Genomic DNA, 17,923 nt, shown 5'->3' with positions numbered 1-17,923 from the left:
CTCCGGACCTGGAGTGAAAATTGTCAGCAAACACACGAGTCATTTCCATGTGGGAAGCCGGAGAAAGGCTGCAGCTGAATTGAGGTTTCAGAAAAGTGGTGCGTCCTGTTGGGTGTACCCCTGTGCGCCCCTGTGGACTCACATTCCCCAACCTTCTGAAAGCTGTTCCCCAAATAAAGAATGCATAGGACTCTCACTGGAAAGTTACTCACTAAATCTTCCCTTTTCTTTGTTGACCCTTGCTTGTTGCATGCTACACACCCAAGAATGGGCATTCCCTGTGTTCTGTGTTCTGAGATGAAGTGTGGGTCACCACACGAAGGGAGTTTGCCATGTAATCGAAACTGCACATGGAGACTGATGAGCATCCCACCTGAGGCAGGGCTGAGGGAGCCAGCTTGCTGGTCATCTGACGTGCTGCTTGAGAGAACAATTAGGAGAGGTGGGGTGTAGTAACTAGTGTGTGATGGTGGAATGATGGATCTCAGAGTCTGAGGAGACATCAGTAGCCAGCTGGAGAGATACTGTGATATCGGCCCCTTTGAAGAGACTGCAAGATGCTCATTGGAGGGAACATATACCCCATGCCCACAGAACTGCTCAGTAGATTCACAACAGTTTCAAAGGGGAGATTATCTGCTCCCCCTGTTGGGATTCTGTCTAAGCTCCACCCCACACTTACTTGGCAAAAGCCAGGTATGCCCCGCCCCATAGACCTGGCCCACTATAAAAGGGGCTACTTGCCTCTCCTCTCTCTCTCTCTCTCTCTCTCTCTCTCTCTCTCTCTCTCTCTCTCTCTCTCTCTCTCTCCCACACACACACACTAACTCCCAATCTCTATCCTGAATAAACTCTCTTCTATACCATGTGTGCGTGTGGTTCCTCAGGGGGAAGATGTGCTTGGACATGGGCCCGCCTGGGCACCCCCTTCCCCCACACCGCCGTGCCATGCTCCCTTAACCCCCATTTCTCCTCTTAAGCCCCCTTTCATTGGTGCATTGGCCTTTCATTGGTGCGTTGGCCCTTCATTTGGCCTTTCACTCCCCCTAGTCTATCGAACACCGGGATACCTGGAGCCAGACTTAGCATCCCATGAGGAGGTAGAAGGGTCCAGAATGAATTCACTACACAGGAAACAAACACCGAATGGGTCGTCTTGCTTTTTTGCTTCAGTAGTTGTGAGTGAGTGAGTGTGTGTGTGTGTGTGTGTGTGTGTGTGTGTGTGTGTGTTTGATTTGAGATAAGTTCTCGCTATGTGGCCCAAGCTGACCTCTGACATTCTTCAGTCTCCAGAGTGCTGGGATTGTAGGCATGAGCTGCTATGCCCAACTCCTAGCCAAGCTTTTTGAGAGGCCAAGATAGCTTCTGCAGAGGGAACGTGATTCAACTCTAAAATGAAAAGATCTGACTATGATATAGAATCAAACATTTTGATAAGTTATGCAGAGACATCTAGGACTAATGATAACTGATGAACTTCAAGCCCCCTCCCAGTGCAACCCCAAGTGCAGAAAGAGGAGTCCCAGGTCCCACCTGCCGTTTCAGCCAAGGCCTTGAAGAAGGTAATGAGGCCTCAGCATAAGTTTGATGGGCAGTGGAAGTAATGATACACTAATTGATTTATGATTACATTGAACGAGCCTCGACTGCTGTACTGATTTTATTTTTACAACATAATTTCTTATGCTTGTTCCCAAGTCTACAATAGTGGCTTTGCCTTGGCATGACCGGTCTCAGTAGATGGTTCCTTGAGAAATTCAGTAAGGTGTGGATAGGAGGAGATGAAGACAAACATCACCAACTGTTCTAGGTCCTTCCATCAGTGCAGCCTCCTTTAACCACAAGGGGGAGCCCTAAGGGAGATGCTGTTGTCTGGAGCGTGGATGTGGACTCAACACAGACTAGACCAGCTCCAGTATGCACCACACACCACAGCCATGGTCGGGAGAGCCATGCAAGCTCCCTTTCTGACTATCCTTTGCTGACCACATGGCTCAGTTCCTGCTAATCCCTATTGTGACGGAAGGAGGAGACTGATGAATTGAACCTTTCTTTCCTTATAAAGAACGTTATTTTCAGGCAAGAGAGCAGTCAGCCGAATTCATGAGTGCATACAACCTTTATTTGCTTCCTAGGTGCCCCTGAAGTTGCTTCTAAAATGTCTGCAAGAGGCTTCTGCCAAGTGTTTATTTTTAACTTTTTAACTTAATATTTTATGTTGTTGAAGATAGGACTTAAGGGCTTCCACATGGCAAGCCAGTGTTCTGTCAGCGCGCCACATCTCCCCTCATGGCTTCCTTTGTAAAGACTCACATAGGTCACTTAATCTTTTGGATATTCGGAAAGCATAAGACAGCTATAAAAAGCATCTGCCATTGTACCCTCTCGGAAACTTCTGAGATACTCTCTAGAAAACAAATCCATGTTCATAGGGTTTGCTTTAAGAGTTTTGGAGCATACAGAAAATGACCTTAGTGCCCGAATTCTCACGAAGTTTAGCCAAAGCCTATCAGAACTTTAAGGTTCCTGTCCATCTCTCATCTGTCTCTTTTTATGATGTATCTGAACTTTTAAAGAGGAAGGAGAGTTACCAGATGGGAAATTCTTTGCTTTTATTTTGGCATTGTAACACGATATTTTTCTAGCATTATACAGCACCTTATTCTATTCTTTTCATTTCCCAATACATCACAGTCTTTTGTTTAAAGGGGGGGAAAATCGTTCCTATCCCATTGGTGGCTTCTTGTTTGATTCTGTTTGCTTCGGAAGCAAAGACAGTAAGCTCGGTGAGACCCCAAGGTCATCCGATCCTGCCTTTGTGCCAGGACATGCAAATGACCCAGGCCAATCACTAACCTGTTTTCAGAAGACCTCCAATCGGGAGGGGTCTGGGCTGCCTCCTGAGTGCTGTTGCTGGCTTCATTTGCATGCCGCAAGCGCCTGCCTTCCCACCTCCAGCACTCTTATCTGACGCTTCCGTTTTTTCTGCTCATTTCCAGTGACCTCCTTATTAGTTTTGTCTACTCTTTCTGGCCATTTTTTCCCCTCCAGAACTGGTAGGAGACAAGTGTTAGTCTGCAAACAGCGGAAGGTAAGTTGCAGGCCCTGGACTCCGGCGTCCTGGTCCCCCTCCCCAACTCTATGGGGTCAGGCGGGGGTCAGTAGCACTCCTCATTTTACAAAGGTATTTATTTGGCAAAGGGGTCTTCACCAACCCCAACAAACACTTCAGATCACTTCAGCTTCCCAAGGCTGACATTTCTGTGTCGCTTAGCAAATGGGACACTAGAGGGCTCCCAGGGGTTGAAGGAAGCAGAAAGTTGTTTGAATGAAAACTGGCTCTGAACTGTGTTTAGAGAAATTCAAAATTAAATTTGATTTTTTTTTTTAGTCATCTTTAAAAAGAACCTCACGTGTCTGAAACTAGTGCAGCAGCCAGTTTACAAATCATTTGGCTTTGCTGTTAGACGGCGGCGGCAGCTTTTAAGGCTGAGCTGAGATGTTTGAAAGGTGGAACACTCTCGACCATGAAATATGTGCTCCTTACGTGCCTCAGCCTTTCAAAGTTCTGTGCATTAGAGTCAGGGATTCCATTCTTCCTGGAGTTAAGCGTGGGGCCAGCTCTGTAAGTAAAGTTTTGTTTTATTTTTAAATAGTTTTTTCCTCTATTTAAAAATGTGAAGAAAAAGGCAAACAAACAAACAAACAAAAAAAACCCAAAAAGCCCTAGAGATTCTTTTCTTTCATTTTGTTTTCTTTAGTGGAAAGAAAAGAAATAAAAAGTAATGTGTGTGTGTGTGTGTGTGTGTGTGTGTGTGTGTGAGAGAGAGAGAGAGAGAGAGAGAGAGAGAGAGAGAGAGAGAGAGAGAGATTACCCTTTCCAAGCTATATAGACATCAAGGGGTAGTTAAATAACAATTTTAGATATGGAACAAATTTTGGAGACAATATGGAACATTTATTAAGAGGATATGTTTAAATATGAACTCAGTACTTGGTGTTTTTGCCCGAGTAGTTTATATGTAGCTTATAAGAAATTAGCATGCCTATAAAAATCTTAAAAAGTATTTATTTCCGTCTTATTTCTGAATCACTAAAAGAGGGTCTGCAGGGGATCCTGGTTGATGACATTTAAATGTTTTGCTTCTCAGATGTGGTGGCTTTAACTGTGAGCTATCAACTGCTCTTTGCAGTTTGTCTTCATTACTTTAAAGTGAAATCAGACCCCCACACCCACCTTGCTTCTGTGTTTTAAACTTTACACCAAACTTGGTAGAATTTATGGAAGGAAAGGGTTACCCGCCTCTTTCCTCTTGTAGAGGAACTGAAATGGGTTGAGTTAGTGACTCAGTCAACTTTGTTTCCATTCATTCCCAGAGTCAGCCCTCCTTTCTCCTGGGGAAGGCTGATAGGAGTTTAAAAGGCTTGCGGTGGCCAGTGCGCAAAGCAGTCCCAGAACCCGCAGCGACCCTTCTCTTTTACCTCTGCCTGTTGGAGACCACTTAGATAGTGAAGCGGACTGGACGGCTGGATTTAGGAAGCCATGAATCATGTCACCAGAAGCCAGCTGCAGACTTTAAACTCAGTTCAGCATGTGGAAGCGGCAGAGAAATGACCTGTCCAGACAAGCCGGGGCAGCTCATAAACTGGTTTGTCTGCTCCCTCTGTGCCCCACGAGTGTGTAAACTTTGGAGTAGTCGGCGCCCCAGGACCAGACGGAACCTCCTGCTGGGCACTGCCTGTGCCATCTACTTGGGCTTTCTGGTAAGCCAGGTGGGCAGAGGCTCCTTTCAGCATGGGCAGGCAACTGACAGGGGGCCACCCAACAGCCACGACGTCTTCAAAGTACCCTTCCCGGAGATCCCCCTGGATGGTACCCTGGCCCCTCCAGAGTCGCAGGGCAATGGAAGCACATTGCAGCCCAATGTGGTGTACATTACTCTACGCTCCAAGCGCAGCAAACCTGCGAATATCCGTGGCACGGTGAAACCCAAGCGCAGGAAGAAGTATGCGGTGGTGGCATCTGTAGCCCCTGATCAGGAGGTGCTGGTTAGACCGTCCCTTTTACAGCAGGAAGTTGCACGGGCAGCAGATGCGAAAGTACCCGGCTATGTTCAGGGTTACCTGACCAAGGTTGGTGAACGACCCTGGAAGGTGCTGCATGGTCCTAGAGGTTCAAATTTGCAGCAGCCTAGGGCCCAAGAGAGCAACATTAGGATTTATAGCGAGAGCGCCCCCTCATGGCTGAGCAAAGAAGACATCCGCAGAATGCGCCTCCTGGCTGATGGTGAGGTGGCTAGCATCCTACCGGCGATCTCCAAGAGTGGTACCCGCTTGCTGGTGTTGGAAGAGAACACCTCAGGCTCTGTGCCTGGCTGCGGGTCTAGCCCCTGTGGGCTTCTCAAGCAGCCTCTGGACATGAGTGAAGTGTTTGCCTTCCACCTGGACAGGATCCTGGGTCTCAATAGGACCCTGCCATCTGTGAGCAGGAAATTTGAGTTCATCCAAGGTAACAGACTCACTTGCTTCTTATTTGCAGCTGCCGGGGATTTTCTTCTTTCCCCCACTCTCTCTGAATTATTTTCCCCACCCGTGTTTCCCATTTGGACAGCAGCAGCAGCAGCGTCATCTTTCCATACTTGGGGCATTCCTTTTCCCAGTCTGGCGATGTTAAGAGTTCTAACGCACGGCTGTGCGGGGCATGTGAGGGAAAGGCCACACTGCAATCTTTGCTCTCCATTTCTCTCTGCGCACTTTTTCGTGGCATGTTAAATCTAAGTGAAACCAATGACAATTTGCATGATGACCAGAAGCTAGGGTACAGAGCTTGCTGACGGCCTCGCCTGGAACCTTACAGGTTTCTATGGAAACTTCCTAGGACAGTTTAAAGTGTAAGGGGTTGTCCGGGGGCATAGAGAAATGATGGCTCAGCGGTTAAGAGCACTCAATACGTTTGCAAATTACACACACACACACACACACACACACACACACACACACACACACACACACAGTGTTTCACAACCGTCTGTAACTTTAATCCAACTTTTATCCAACACTGTCTTCTTACCTCTGTAGGCACCAGGCATGCATGTGGTACACTTACAGATACAAAGACAAACACTCCTATGCATAAAATAAAGATTAAATTTTTAAAAAGTTAAGAGGAAAGTGGTTATCTTTCCTCAGCAAACAGTCTTTGTCAGAGGCTCAGACAGAACTGACCACATGAGCGCCAACTCTTTTACCTCGACTGTCACCAATGGACTCAGCCTCTTTAAGAAAGAATATAAGGTGAAATCATGGGTGCGTTTAGAGTATATACTAACTAGCTGCGTGGCTTCTGCAAGCTTCATTGTTTACAGAGCCCGACGTGTCCTCCTGTAACACAAAGGTAGTGCCGTGGGCATGTGGTCACTAACAAGTACAGCTTTGCAGTGCTGGTCTCTGGAAATGATCATGCCATATAGAGAATTCTCTCTGAATGAGAATGCATTGTCAGGGTTGGAATCTGAGGTACACTCAGTCAGTGACTTGTGTTGGGATGCAGCACAATCCAGGCTGAGATGTTCTAGCATCTCTCTTCAGCTGTGCAGTGGCAGTACTGTCCACACCATGAAGTTGCTGGTAGCTCACACATGGAAAACAATTCTTGGCACACAACCTTCAATAAGTGTTGGCTGTTGCTGTTCTTCCACTAAGTGCGCCAAGTACCAAGTTCCTTGAGTTGCTTTGGGCCATCAACCCTCAAGGGTCATTTTCTCTTATGAACAAACTAGCAATAGAACTCTTCTAGCTTGACTATGCCTATTTTGTGCCAGAATTCTTCTTGGATATTTGATTCTATTCCCTGGGTTTCTAGAATATCAAAAAACTCAAGATTCAGTTTGAAGAAGTCTCTGGCATGGTCCCCTCTCCAACCATATCTAAATGGCAGTTGAAATAAATTAGTAGAGTCACGGTTGTAGACTCAGCATGACGAGTTCAGTTTGTAGGATTTTGTATCAGGTGACTTCAGCGGTGCTCTGCTCTTGCTTCAATATCTTCTCCCTTCAGTTTTTTAGAGTCATGAAGTCAGGTTAGCTTCCTCAGGAGCATATGAAAGGACTCACATGTACATCATCTCATACATCTGTCTTGTTTCAGTGAGTCAGGAAACAAGAACAGACCAGTTTCAGCATGCGATGAACATTTCTCAGGTTTCCCCTTCCTATGTTGCTTTTTCCTCCTGATTTCTGTCGGGTGTGGATTTCCCTGTCAGGACCTCCCATTCTTGTAGCTCAATCTTAGTTTCACATGATCATGTCTGAACTCCGAAGGAGATCTGGCTTATTCTGTATAATCCTGTTGTATCATCTCTCCCTGCCCACTGGTCTCTGTGTCTGGGAGACAGCAATGTTTCCTGTATCTTTTTATTGTGTGTCTGGATCCTATTGGAGCATATGACATACTATAGATACTCAGTGAGCACGCTGAATGAATGCAGGAATTCCTTCTCGTCTTGTTTCTTTGATGCTTGACAGCAAATCTGTATCCGCCTCCAGCTTCTAATGCTAAGGACAAGTATTAGTATTTTTATCCTAAAACCAGGCTGGGATTCATCTAGAGGGCTACATGAAAATTTACTGTGGAGGCTAATGACAAATGTTCCTGGTAGCCTTGTCACCATACAGATAACAAGGCTATAAATGTATTATGCTGAGGACCATCAGCATAGCATGTTGGTATAATTCTAGCATGATTTAATGATGAGTTTTCTGTAGGCAAAACAACGTGATTTGTTTAAATGATATTGTTTGTTCTAGAAATACATCTTTTTATATGGAGGAGAGAGTAGGTAGCTAGCACAGTAGGTAGTTAGCACATCTTGTATGTAGTCTGTCCTAAGGGTTGTTTCTATTCTTTGACTTTTACTTGTGTTTATAAAAATACATTTATGTCTCATACAAAGAAGACAGCTTGTCTGAAGCACAGTTTAGTATTTGGGTTATCTTGCTGACTCTCCAAGAATCTTACACAGTTGGCATTTTAAAAAAATCTTAATTTGAGATGAAAGACAAGTCTGTTTAGAGTCACAAAAGGAGAATGGATTCTTGAGACCAGAAGGAACAAAGGCTCTATATTCTCTGAATTTTTATCCTAAGTTTCCAAGTTTTTCTAGATTTCACCAGTCAGCTTCTTTAAGGGGCCACAAGGCATTTCTTTTTCTCTCCATATATGTATCAATCAGAATCTCAGCCATTGAATACAGTATCGCAGGTGGCCAACACCCATGCATGCATACAGGCTGTGGAAACATCTTCTCCAAAGGGAACAGCAGCCTCCACTGTGACCATGACTCGCTGAGTGTCCCTTCACACCAAGCACCATGTAGTTTTAAGAACTGGGTCTCTATTATCAAATGAAGTCCACATAAAGGTTTTTAGAAGTGTTCTTAAGTCATAGGACCTTGGAACTCCATGATAGGAAGTTGCTGGATATGGAGATAGAAGGCCAGAATAAATAAATAGCTTTATTAAAAGCCCATGGATATAAACTGATATAAAAGGGATTGTGTAACATTCCTAGGGATATACAAAGAAGACCTCTGAATGGTTTGCCCACTGTTGGTCTCCCAGTAGAAGCTTCCCATTGGTTCAGTGCAGTGATAAGAGGGTCCCAATTATCAACACATCTCACCTCACCAGAGGTTTATGCACTGAAATTAGAAGATGCACTTACTGTTGCTCCTCCTGTGGGGCTGAAAGTTCCTTTCTCTAGCTCCTCCACTGGGGACTTTGTGCTCAGTCCAATGGTTGGCCGAGAGCACTCACCTCTGTATTTATCAGGTACTGCAGAGCCTCTCAGGAGATAACTACATCAGGCTCCTGTTAGCAAGCATTTGTTGGCATCCACATTAGTATCAGCCCCATAGGAAGAACAACAATATGAACCAATCAGTACCCCCAGAGCTTCCAGGGACTAAACTACCAACTAAAGAGTACACGGGACTAAACTACCAACCAAAGAGTACACACAGAGGGACCCATGACTCCAGCTGCATATGCAGCAGAGGATGGCCTTGTTGGAAATTAAAGGGAGGAGAGGCCATTGGCTCTGAGAAGGCTAGATGTCCCAGTATAGGGGAATGCCAGGACAGGGAAGCAGGAGTTGGTGAGCATGGGGATGGGATAGGGTATTTTCAGAGGGGAAACCAGTAAAGAGGATAACATTTGAAATGTAAATAAAGAAAATATCTAATAAAAATGATGCACAGAAAAAAAAAGAAGATGCACTTAATAGGGCTAACCTAGGTCATTATTGATCCGCCCGTCCCATCTTAACATGATCAGGTAGCTCCTAGGAATATTTCTACTAGCCTATAGCTGGGCAAAAAATGTCTACCACAAAGCTTGTTTTGTAATAAAGGCTCACATACACACAGAGATGTGTATTTCATACACATGATGTGATGTAAAACACAATATCCAAATAATGCCTGCAGTATAGTATGCTGGAGGTTGTTGGTTCTCTATGTTCAGTCAGATGGCTAACTGGGGCTCAGGGCTGCCCCCTGGCATTGCTGGAAAACATCATCAGATATGGCTAGTTCAGGGAAAGATCAAAACTCAGAATTTTAAATATGAGTTCTACAGAGTACTTTCATACCATCGTAAAGTTGAAAAGTTGTAAATTAATTACAGCTATGGAACAAAGACTGTCATTATAGATTATCTTCAGCACATATTTTTAAGATTAAAAAATTAAATCATATGTATATGTGTTTTTGAGTCTTTGGCTTATACATGTGGATGCAGTACTGTCAGAGTTCAGAGCAGGGCACTGGATACCCCGGAACTGGAGTCACACAGGGTTTTGAGCTGCCTGATATGGTTGCCGGGAATGGAGGTCTTTCACAAGAGTAATATGCTCTCGTAACTACTGAATCATCTCTCCAGACCTGTCTTCACAACTTTAAAAATTGATAAAAGAAATAATAATTCAATCATCACAGAATTATTAGCTCAGATTACTCTTGGACTGGTTCTTGGTTTGAAGATATGTTTTAAATGAATCTCTTTAAATATAAAAATATGTTTTTGAGATCTATGGACTTGCTGATACTTTTTTTAAAAATATTTTTATTTTCTATATTCTTTGTTTATATTCCAAATGATTTCCCCTTTCCCAGATTCCCCCTCCCCATATGTCCCATAAACCTTCTTCTCTCCATCCATTCTCCAATCACCTCCCTCCTTTTTCTCTGTCCTCATATTCCCCTCCAATGCTAGATCAATCCTTTCCAGGATCAGGACCCTCTCCATACTTCTTCATGGGAGTCATTTATTATGCGATTTGTGCCTTGGATATTCAGGACTTCTGGGCTAATTAATATCCACTTATCAGAGATTGCATTCCATGTGTATTCTTTTGTGATTGGGTTACCCCACTTAGGATGATATTTTCCAGATCAAACCATTTGCCTAAAAATTTTGTGAATTCATTGTTTCTAATTGCTGAGTAGTATTCCATTGTGTAAATATACCACATTTTCTGTATCCATTCCTCCTTTGAGGGACATCTGGGTTCTTTCCAGCTTCTGGCTATTATAAATAAGGCTGCTATGAACATAATGGAGAATGTGTCTTTATTGCATTTCGGGGAATCCTTAGGGTATATGCCCAGGAGAGGTATAGCAGGGTCCTCCGGAAGTGTCATGTCCCGTTTTCTGAGGAACCGCCAGACTGATTTCCAAAGTGGTTGTACCATCTTACAGCTCCACCAGCAGTGGAGGAGTGTTCCTCTTTCTCCACATCCTCGCCAACACCTGCTGTCTCCTGAGTTTTTGACCTTAGCCATTCTGACTGGTGTAAGGTGAAATCTCAGGGTTGTTTTGATTTGCATTTCCCTAATGACTAATGATGTTGAGCACTTCTTAAGGTGCCTCTCGGCCATCCGAATTTCTTCAGGTGAAAATTCTTTGTTAAGATCTGTACCCCCTTTTTTAAATAGGGTTATTTGGTTCCCTGGGGTCTAACTTCTTGAGTTCTTTGTATATATTGGATATTAGCCCTCTTTCAGATGTAGGGTTGGTGAATATCCTTTCCCAATTTGATGGTTGCCATTTTGTCCTTTTAACAGTGTCCTTTGCCTTACAGAAATTTTGTAATTTTATGAGGTCCCATTTGTCAATTCTTGATCTTAGAGCATAAGCTATTGGTGATCTGTTCAGGAACTTTTTCCCTGTGCCCATGTCCTCAAGGGTCTTCCCCAGTTTCTTTTCTATTAGTTTCAGTGTGTCTGGTTTTATGTGGAGGTCCTTGATCCACTTGGAGTGAAGTTTAGTACATGGAGATAAGAATGGATCAATTCGCATTCTTCTGCATGCTGACCTCCAATTGAACCAGCACCATTTGTTGAAAAGGCTATCTTTTTTCCACTGGATGTTTTCGGCTCCTTTATTGAAGATCAAGTGACCATAGGTGTGTGGATTCATTTCTAGATCTTCAATTTTATTCCATTGGTCCACTTGTCTGTCACTGTGCCAATACCATGCAGTTTTTAACACTATTTCTCTGTAGTATTGCTTGAAGTCAGGGATACTGATTCCCCCAGAATTTCTTTTGTTGTTGAGAATAGTTTTAGTTATCCTGGGTTTTTTGTTATTCCAGATGAATTTTAGACTTGCTTTTTCTAACTCTGTGAAGAACTGAATTGGGATTTTGATGGGGATTGCGTTGCATCTGTACATCTCTTTTGGCAAGATGGCCATTTTAACTATATTAATCCTGCCCATCCATGAGCATGACTTGCCGATACTTATGTTCAGCATTTTCTGGAATGCTGCAAAACTATTCTAGAAAAAGAAAAGAGTGTGTATGGGTAAGTTTATAATTAGGTAGGGAATGTCAGAGCATGCCGATATTCAAGATCTTGTCACTGTTATGGAGACAGATTTGTGTTCTATAGCTATCTTTTAGGGAGTTCCAAAGATAAAAACAAAGCATTTTTTTTAAAAGATCTAGCTTTAGTCCCTCTTTATGCCTTAAGATTAAGAACTATAAGCCTCTGATGTGGAGAAAGAGGTTGGCTGGACCTCTTTAAGGGGTTTAGGAAGAAGAGCAAACTGCACAGTGGCTGCATGTTAATAGATCTAACCTGTACAAGTGGTTAGGCCCAACATGGCCAACTGGGATGATGCCTAAGAATCCTTTACTAAATAATGAACCTCAGAGTCCTTTATCAAGATATCTTCAACTGTGCACATTCCTAACACAGACAAGGTCCTCCGTCAATGCTCAGCACCATGAACAAATGAAAAAATAAAATATCAGTAATATCTGATATGTAGAATTGGTAACAAACATAATAGACAAGACATCACATGTGCTATAGATACTAGGTGATGTCTAACTATAAATCCTTTGGAAATGCATCTTGCTGCATTTGACACTGTGACAAATGTGGGAGAATTCTGAAGTTATATAAGGTTATAAATTTCTCCCCAAGCCACATAGTTAGTGATTAGTAAAGTTGAAACTTTTACTTCACAGGCTGTTTTTCCACAGGTTGTTTCTGTAAACCAACACCACGTTTTAAATACTGTCTGTGATGGTTATAGAATAACAACTAAACTGTACAAAGTTCAGTGTGATCATTTCTGATCGTGCTACTACAACAGCATACTATTTATTATTAATTAATTTATTTACACTCAACAATATAACTCTTACAGTGTTTTTGCTCTGAGGAAAAATTATTGATATACCACTCTGAGCACTGCTATATTTGTTTTTAAATGAAAGCTAAGATTCTGATATTTAACAGATTTCCCTGTTTGGTTCCAATAGCCATGAGCATGAAAATATGGTTGAACATGTTAGTTTGTTTTCTGTCTCTCTTTTCTTGTGCAAGATTCTCAAATTGTTGCAAAGGGCACCAGGTACATATGGTGTTGGGTTGATATATTCAGATAACTTTTTGAAAGAAAAGATTGAAAACTTTTAATCTAAAGTAAGACAAAGCAGACTATGACCATGTAAAAACCAATGCATTTAAAAAGGAAAGCCAGGGCTGGTGAGATGGCGTAGCAGGCAGTCTTGATGACCTCCTGTGTTTGATCTCTGGAACTCACACGGTGAAAGGAGGGAGACAACTTCTGAAAGCTGTCTATTAACCTCAACCAGAACTCTGGCATGTGCTTGTTCTCCCCCCAAATAACCAAATGAATGAATGAATGAGTGAGTGAATGAGTGAATAGATAGAGAGATAGAAAGGTAGACAGATAGGCAGATAGATGCATAGATGATAGATGATGGATGGAAACCTAGCGCCATCTGCCCTCTGGATTAGGAGCTTTGCCAAAGCTCCCCTGAGTCCACACGTTTCTGTGAATGGGTCTCGGGAACACCATTTGGGTAGCACTTTAGCATCTTGCTATTTTTCATACCCAGCATGGAAGATGCACTATGTATGCTTCATTTTTAGGATGCTGTTTTATTGCCATGGGGCTGTCATATTGAATTAAGGTAGGCTAGTTCCAAGAATTCTGCACAGTGAGCTGCTTGGATGACAAACTATAGGCGCCCCCCACACCTTAAATTCAGTGTGGATCCCAAGTCGGTTCACCGTTCCACAACTTGCATTGCCTCTTCTTATTACAGGAGAAATACATTGTGTGCTTGTTTTCCCTGTTTTCTCAACTTTCCCAAGGAAGCCTCAGGAGCCCGAGCTGCTGCTGTGTCCACCAGGGTGGAAGAGTGGACAGCTTTGATTTCCCTGTTGTTTCAGGGGTCAGGTGGGGATGGAATCCACTTGGTTGGAGTTCTGAAGATGCCTTCATGATTTGAAACACACAGTGGTTCCGATTCCTATAAACCCTCGACATGTCTGCAAACATTCTTGAAATATTTATTTAGGGGTGTACAAGCACGGTTTATTGTTGAAATTTCTGCTCAAAAGCACATGCTGTTCCTTATCAGAAAATCCCCAAGGCTATTTCTTTAGCAATCAAATGGAGCTGGCCAGATAAATACTTGCATTCATTTGCGGACATCCGTCCCAAGCTTCACTGGCTGGCTGTGGCGTCCTCTTGTTTGCCCGCTACATACCTTCACAGGCACACTGGAGACCCGGCAACCTTCTACTGTGCACCTGGAATGTCTTCCTCCATCTCACAGTGGGCAGGACAGGGGCAACCATGAGTGGTTGTTACAGTATTCACACTGTGAGCATGCGCCTCAACTCTATGCAAATCTACTCCCCTGCTAGGATGATATTAATCTGTATTCCTTTAACAAATATTTAAGGAGCACCCCACTTTTTACTAGACACTCTTCTGGTCCTTGGGGCTGCATCCCTGCCCAGCATAGCTCAGGGGGACCATCCTTGTGGACCTGACATCATTGAGTCTTGTCCACTGCAGGCTTCAAACAGCATCCTGACCTCAAGGACTGACCCCTCTCTCTATGGACTGAATGTGTGGCAGCTTTGGGTTGGTGGAAGAACTGTGCAGGTTCAGTAGGACCACACAAGCTCTCCTACCTTAGCTAAGGGTCAATGCTTATGACTTCAGCACGGTTTGACTGTAATGAGCTCCATCTGTTGGCATTGAGTCTGTCTGTGGAGCACTGTCCCAGAACTGGGACAGGGAGTAGAACTTCCCTATTTCATAGCCATTCAATTCACACAGCTGTGTAGCTGAGAGTGTATACGGGCAGTGTGTGCTGCCTGGGTTTGACTCCAGATCCAATAACTTACTGATTCTTATTTTTTATGAGCATAATAATGATGATTAGAATAATGACATAATAATACTTTACCTGGCCTTGTCACTAACATTGACCCCCTTCTCTCTATAGATGTTCTCAAATATTTATCATAGCGCCTACTGCATACTTATAATAAATGTAACCTTTTGTTTTCATTTGGTTTCTAAGCTGATTTAGCATTTCTGCAGGGTGCTTTTTAGATTGTCATAGTTTCTCTAATTTTACTTGAGATAAGTAAATGGGCACCCACAATTAATTCAAAGCAAGTCCCGTTGCCGGCAATGGATGATACCATTGTTTTTAATTTTTGGAACTGAGAGCGCTTTCCATTCACTATCTCATTACGTCCTATTAGAGCATCATACACATGATTTCCTTGTGGTGCAGATTTCCGGTGAAAAAACTGAAGTTGAAAAGATAACATAGTTCCCCACATGGATGATGCGTAGTGAAGCTGATCGCAGATATGATCTGGGAGACTTGAGTAGCCTGGTTCTCCATCATCCTGCCTTGCTGCCTCCGTGATCAATCATGCCACAGGAGGGCCTCCAGGGGTGGTATCCCCACTCCCCAGTCATCCACACACTAACCTGCTTTCAACAGCCTCAATGTCCTGCCTCTCGCAAGTATAGCCCCGATGCTTTCCCAGTTCCGGCTTCATACCAATGGCCCAGGGTCAGTAGGCGGGTGTGTATGTGTGAGGATTTCCACCCCTCCTTTCTCGCCCCTGAGTCCTGTAACATCACGGATGTGGAGAGTCAAGTGCTAGTTGGCATGAATGAGGGCACAGAAAGCTTTGGACATTTCCCAGCTCTGTTTTTCAAGTTTCTCCCTAATCCTTCTCATTCGTTTTCAAGGAGGGCCTTGGAATCGAGGATTACTGAGGTCTCACGGCAGTGACACTTCTGTTCTGAGTCCATTAATTAGAACACACGAGTTGTTCAAGGACATTGGGGGATTACGAAACAAATCATTCATGTGTCCCAATCGTTTTTACGTTCATTTAGTTGTGTGTGTGTGTGTGTGTGTGTGTGTGTGTGTATGTGTGTGTATCGGAGGACGACTTCCAGCAGTTGTTTCTCTTTCACAATGTGGCCCAAGGCTCAAACTCAGGTCATCCGGAGTGCACTTTAACCCACTTAGCCATCTTGCTGGCCCAGAACGGTCTCTTAGAAATCACTGTGAATAGAGCAGAAGCTGGGATCGGTGTAGAAAGGCAGACAGCCTGATAGGCTTGCGAAGGCAGGGTCTCCTCAGGAAAATGCAGGCAGTTTTGAACTGGAGATTGGGGCTTGGAGGGGTGAACGAAGTGAGACAAGTTTGTCCTAGATGGGCGGTATGTTCTTTATCCTGTGAGGACCCTGAGCTTTTTCTTCAGCAAGTCGGGCATGGGGAGTAACGGAAGGATTTAGAGAAGAGAGTGGTTCGCTTGGGCTTATGCTACAAGGCTACTCTTGTCAGAAACTCATGACTCCTTTAACTGCACAAACCCCAAGACTCCCCAGACTAGGTTACCCAAAGACAAGGAGGACTTTACCGCCCAAATGTTCTTTATAGAGTCTGGTACCTTACCATATCCCCCACCACCCTGGGAAACCAATTTGATTTCTGTGGCTTTTTTTTTTTTCTTTTTTGAGACAAGGACTCTTTCTCTACATAGCCCTGTCTGTCCTGGAACTCACTATGTAAACTAGGCTGGCCTCAAACTCAAGAGATCCACCTGCCTCTGCCTCCTGAGTGCTGGGATAACCACGTGTGCTACCACAACCAGCCCTGATGCCTGCATTTTAAATAAACTCGGAGGCAAGAAGAATTTAGGGGTTCCCAGTGTGAAGTAGACTCTCCTCTTCTAGGGAGTGGGTGTTCAGGGCTCCTCCACAGCAGAGGTTCAGAATGAAGGATAGTTTTAAAAGTGGAGTGGGTAGCTTAGCTCACTTGGGCAGGTCACGTTGGATAAGTCACATGGCCTTCTTCCCTGTTCCCAGGCTCCGCAGTCACCTGAGTAGTTAATCATCAATGAAACATCCGGATGGGCTGAGCTCTGTTCAACCCAGAGGTCAGCTGTGAAGTGAGTGGTGCTTATTTGAATGCTCAGACTTGAGTATTTTTGTTTGGTTGGTTTTATTTTGCTTGCAGAAGTGGTCTAAATTACCTATAAATATGATGCCTCTTCAGCTGTAGTTTTTGTTGATAATTGTGCATACTTTGGGGTTATCATACATAATATAGATATATATATAATTGATATATATTTTTAATGTGGCATGCTAGGGTAATTAAACCTATCACTTCGATACTCAATATTGCTTCATAATAAAAGCATTTTAGCTTTTTTTTTTTTAAAGCTGGTTTGAAACACACAATGCATTATTTGGGTCGCCACTCTGGTCAATAGATCATGAATTTTTAAAAGCCTTCTCTATCTCTCTCTCACATGTATACACACGGGAGTGTTCTCACCCCTGCACTCCAGATGCCTGTGTCTTCCTCTGTTACTTTCCACTGCACTCTTTTGAGACAGTGTGGAGCCTGGTGCTCATTGTCTTCGGTAGACTAGCTGGCTCTACCTATCCCTAACCCCACCCTAACCCCACTCACAGCACTAAGGCTGAAAGCACATGCAGCCACACCCAGAATTCAGGTCCGCAGGCTTGTGCAGCAAGCGCCTTATCCCCTGAGACATCTCCCCTGTCACGAGATCATTGAATCTTCTTGTCCCATCTAACTGAAACTTGGCATTTTTTTTTATCATATGCTCTCAAGTAGTCTAGCTATTCTTCCTAGACTCTAGCAACAAACATTTTATTCTAAGAGTTCAGATACTTTAGTTCTACATATGGGATCGTGCAGTGTCTGTCTTTGTCTTTCTGTCTTGTTTAGCTCAGGTCTCCTGTTTCTTTGTGTTGCCCCGTGTGACAGCATTTCCCTGCTGTAGACTGAACAGTATTCCATCGTGCATGCGTACATCATGCACATGATGATGGTCTTGCAGGTTGCCTCGACTGCTTGGCTGTGGTGAAGGATGCTTCAATGGCCATGTGAGTGCAGACTCCTCTGTGCAATTCTGGTTTCATCTGGTGAGCATCTAGGAGTTGGGAGATAGGGTCATATATTTATTTTCCTTTCATCACTCTGAGATCCCTGCAAATAGTTCCCCACAATGCTGGATTAAT

General features: G+C 43.7%; 1 protein-coding gene across 2 annotated transcripts in view; it reads left to right on the top strand.

Annotated features, from left to right (window-relative positions):
* The first annotated feature begins 2,969 nt into the window (after nucleotides 1-2,969).
* The window catches only part of Gask1b (golgi associated kinase 1B), a 59,986-nt gene continuing 45,032 nt past the window's right edge, over nucleotides 2,970-17,923 (top strand). The window contains exons 1-2 of one of the 2 annotated variants that reach the window (XM_052180318.1): nucleotides 2,970-3,091; nucleotides 4,378-5,509. In XM_052180318.1, coding sequence (XP_052036278.1) covers nucleotides 4,612-5,509 — 898 coding nt within the window. In that variant the 5' untranslated portion in view covers nucleotides 2,970-3,091; nucleotides 4,378-4,611. Of the gene's footprint in view, nucleotides 3,092-3,433; nucleotides 3,626-4,377; nucleotides 5,510-17,923 lie in introns of those variants that run through there. The other variant, XM_052180317.1, reaches the window with a different exon arrangement.

This window comes from Apodemus sylvaticus, chromosome 4, assembly GCF_947179515.1.
Source record: "Apodemus sylvaticus chromosome 4, mApoSyl1.1, whole genome shotgun sequence".
In the NCBI taxonomy this organism is placed as follows: domain Eukaryota; kingdom Metazoa; phylum Chordata; class Mammalia; order Rodentia; family Muridae; genus Apodemus; species Apodemus sylvaticus.
The sequence above is the reverse complement of the archived record's forward strand: the minus strand, read 5'-3'. Positions and strand labels throughout refer to the sequence as shown.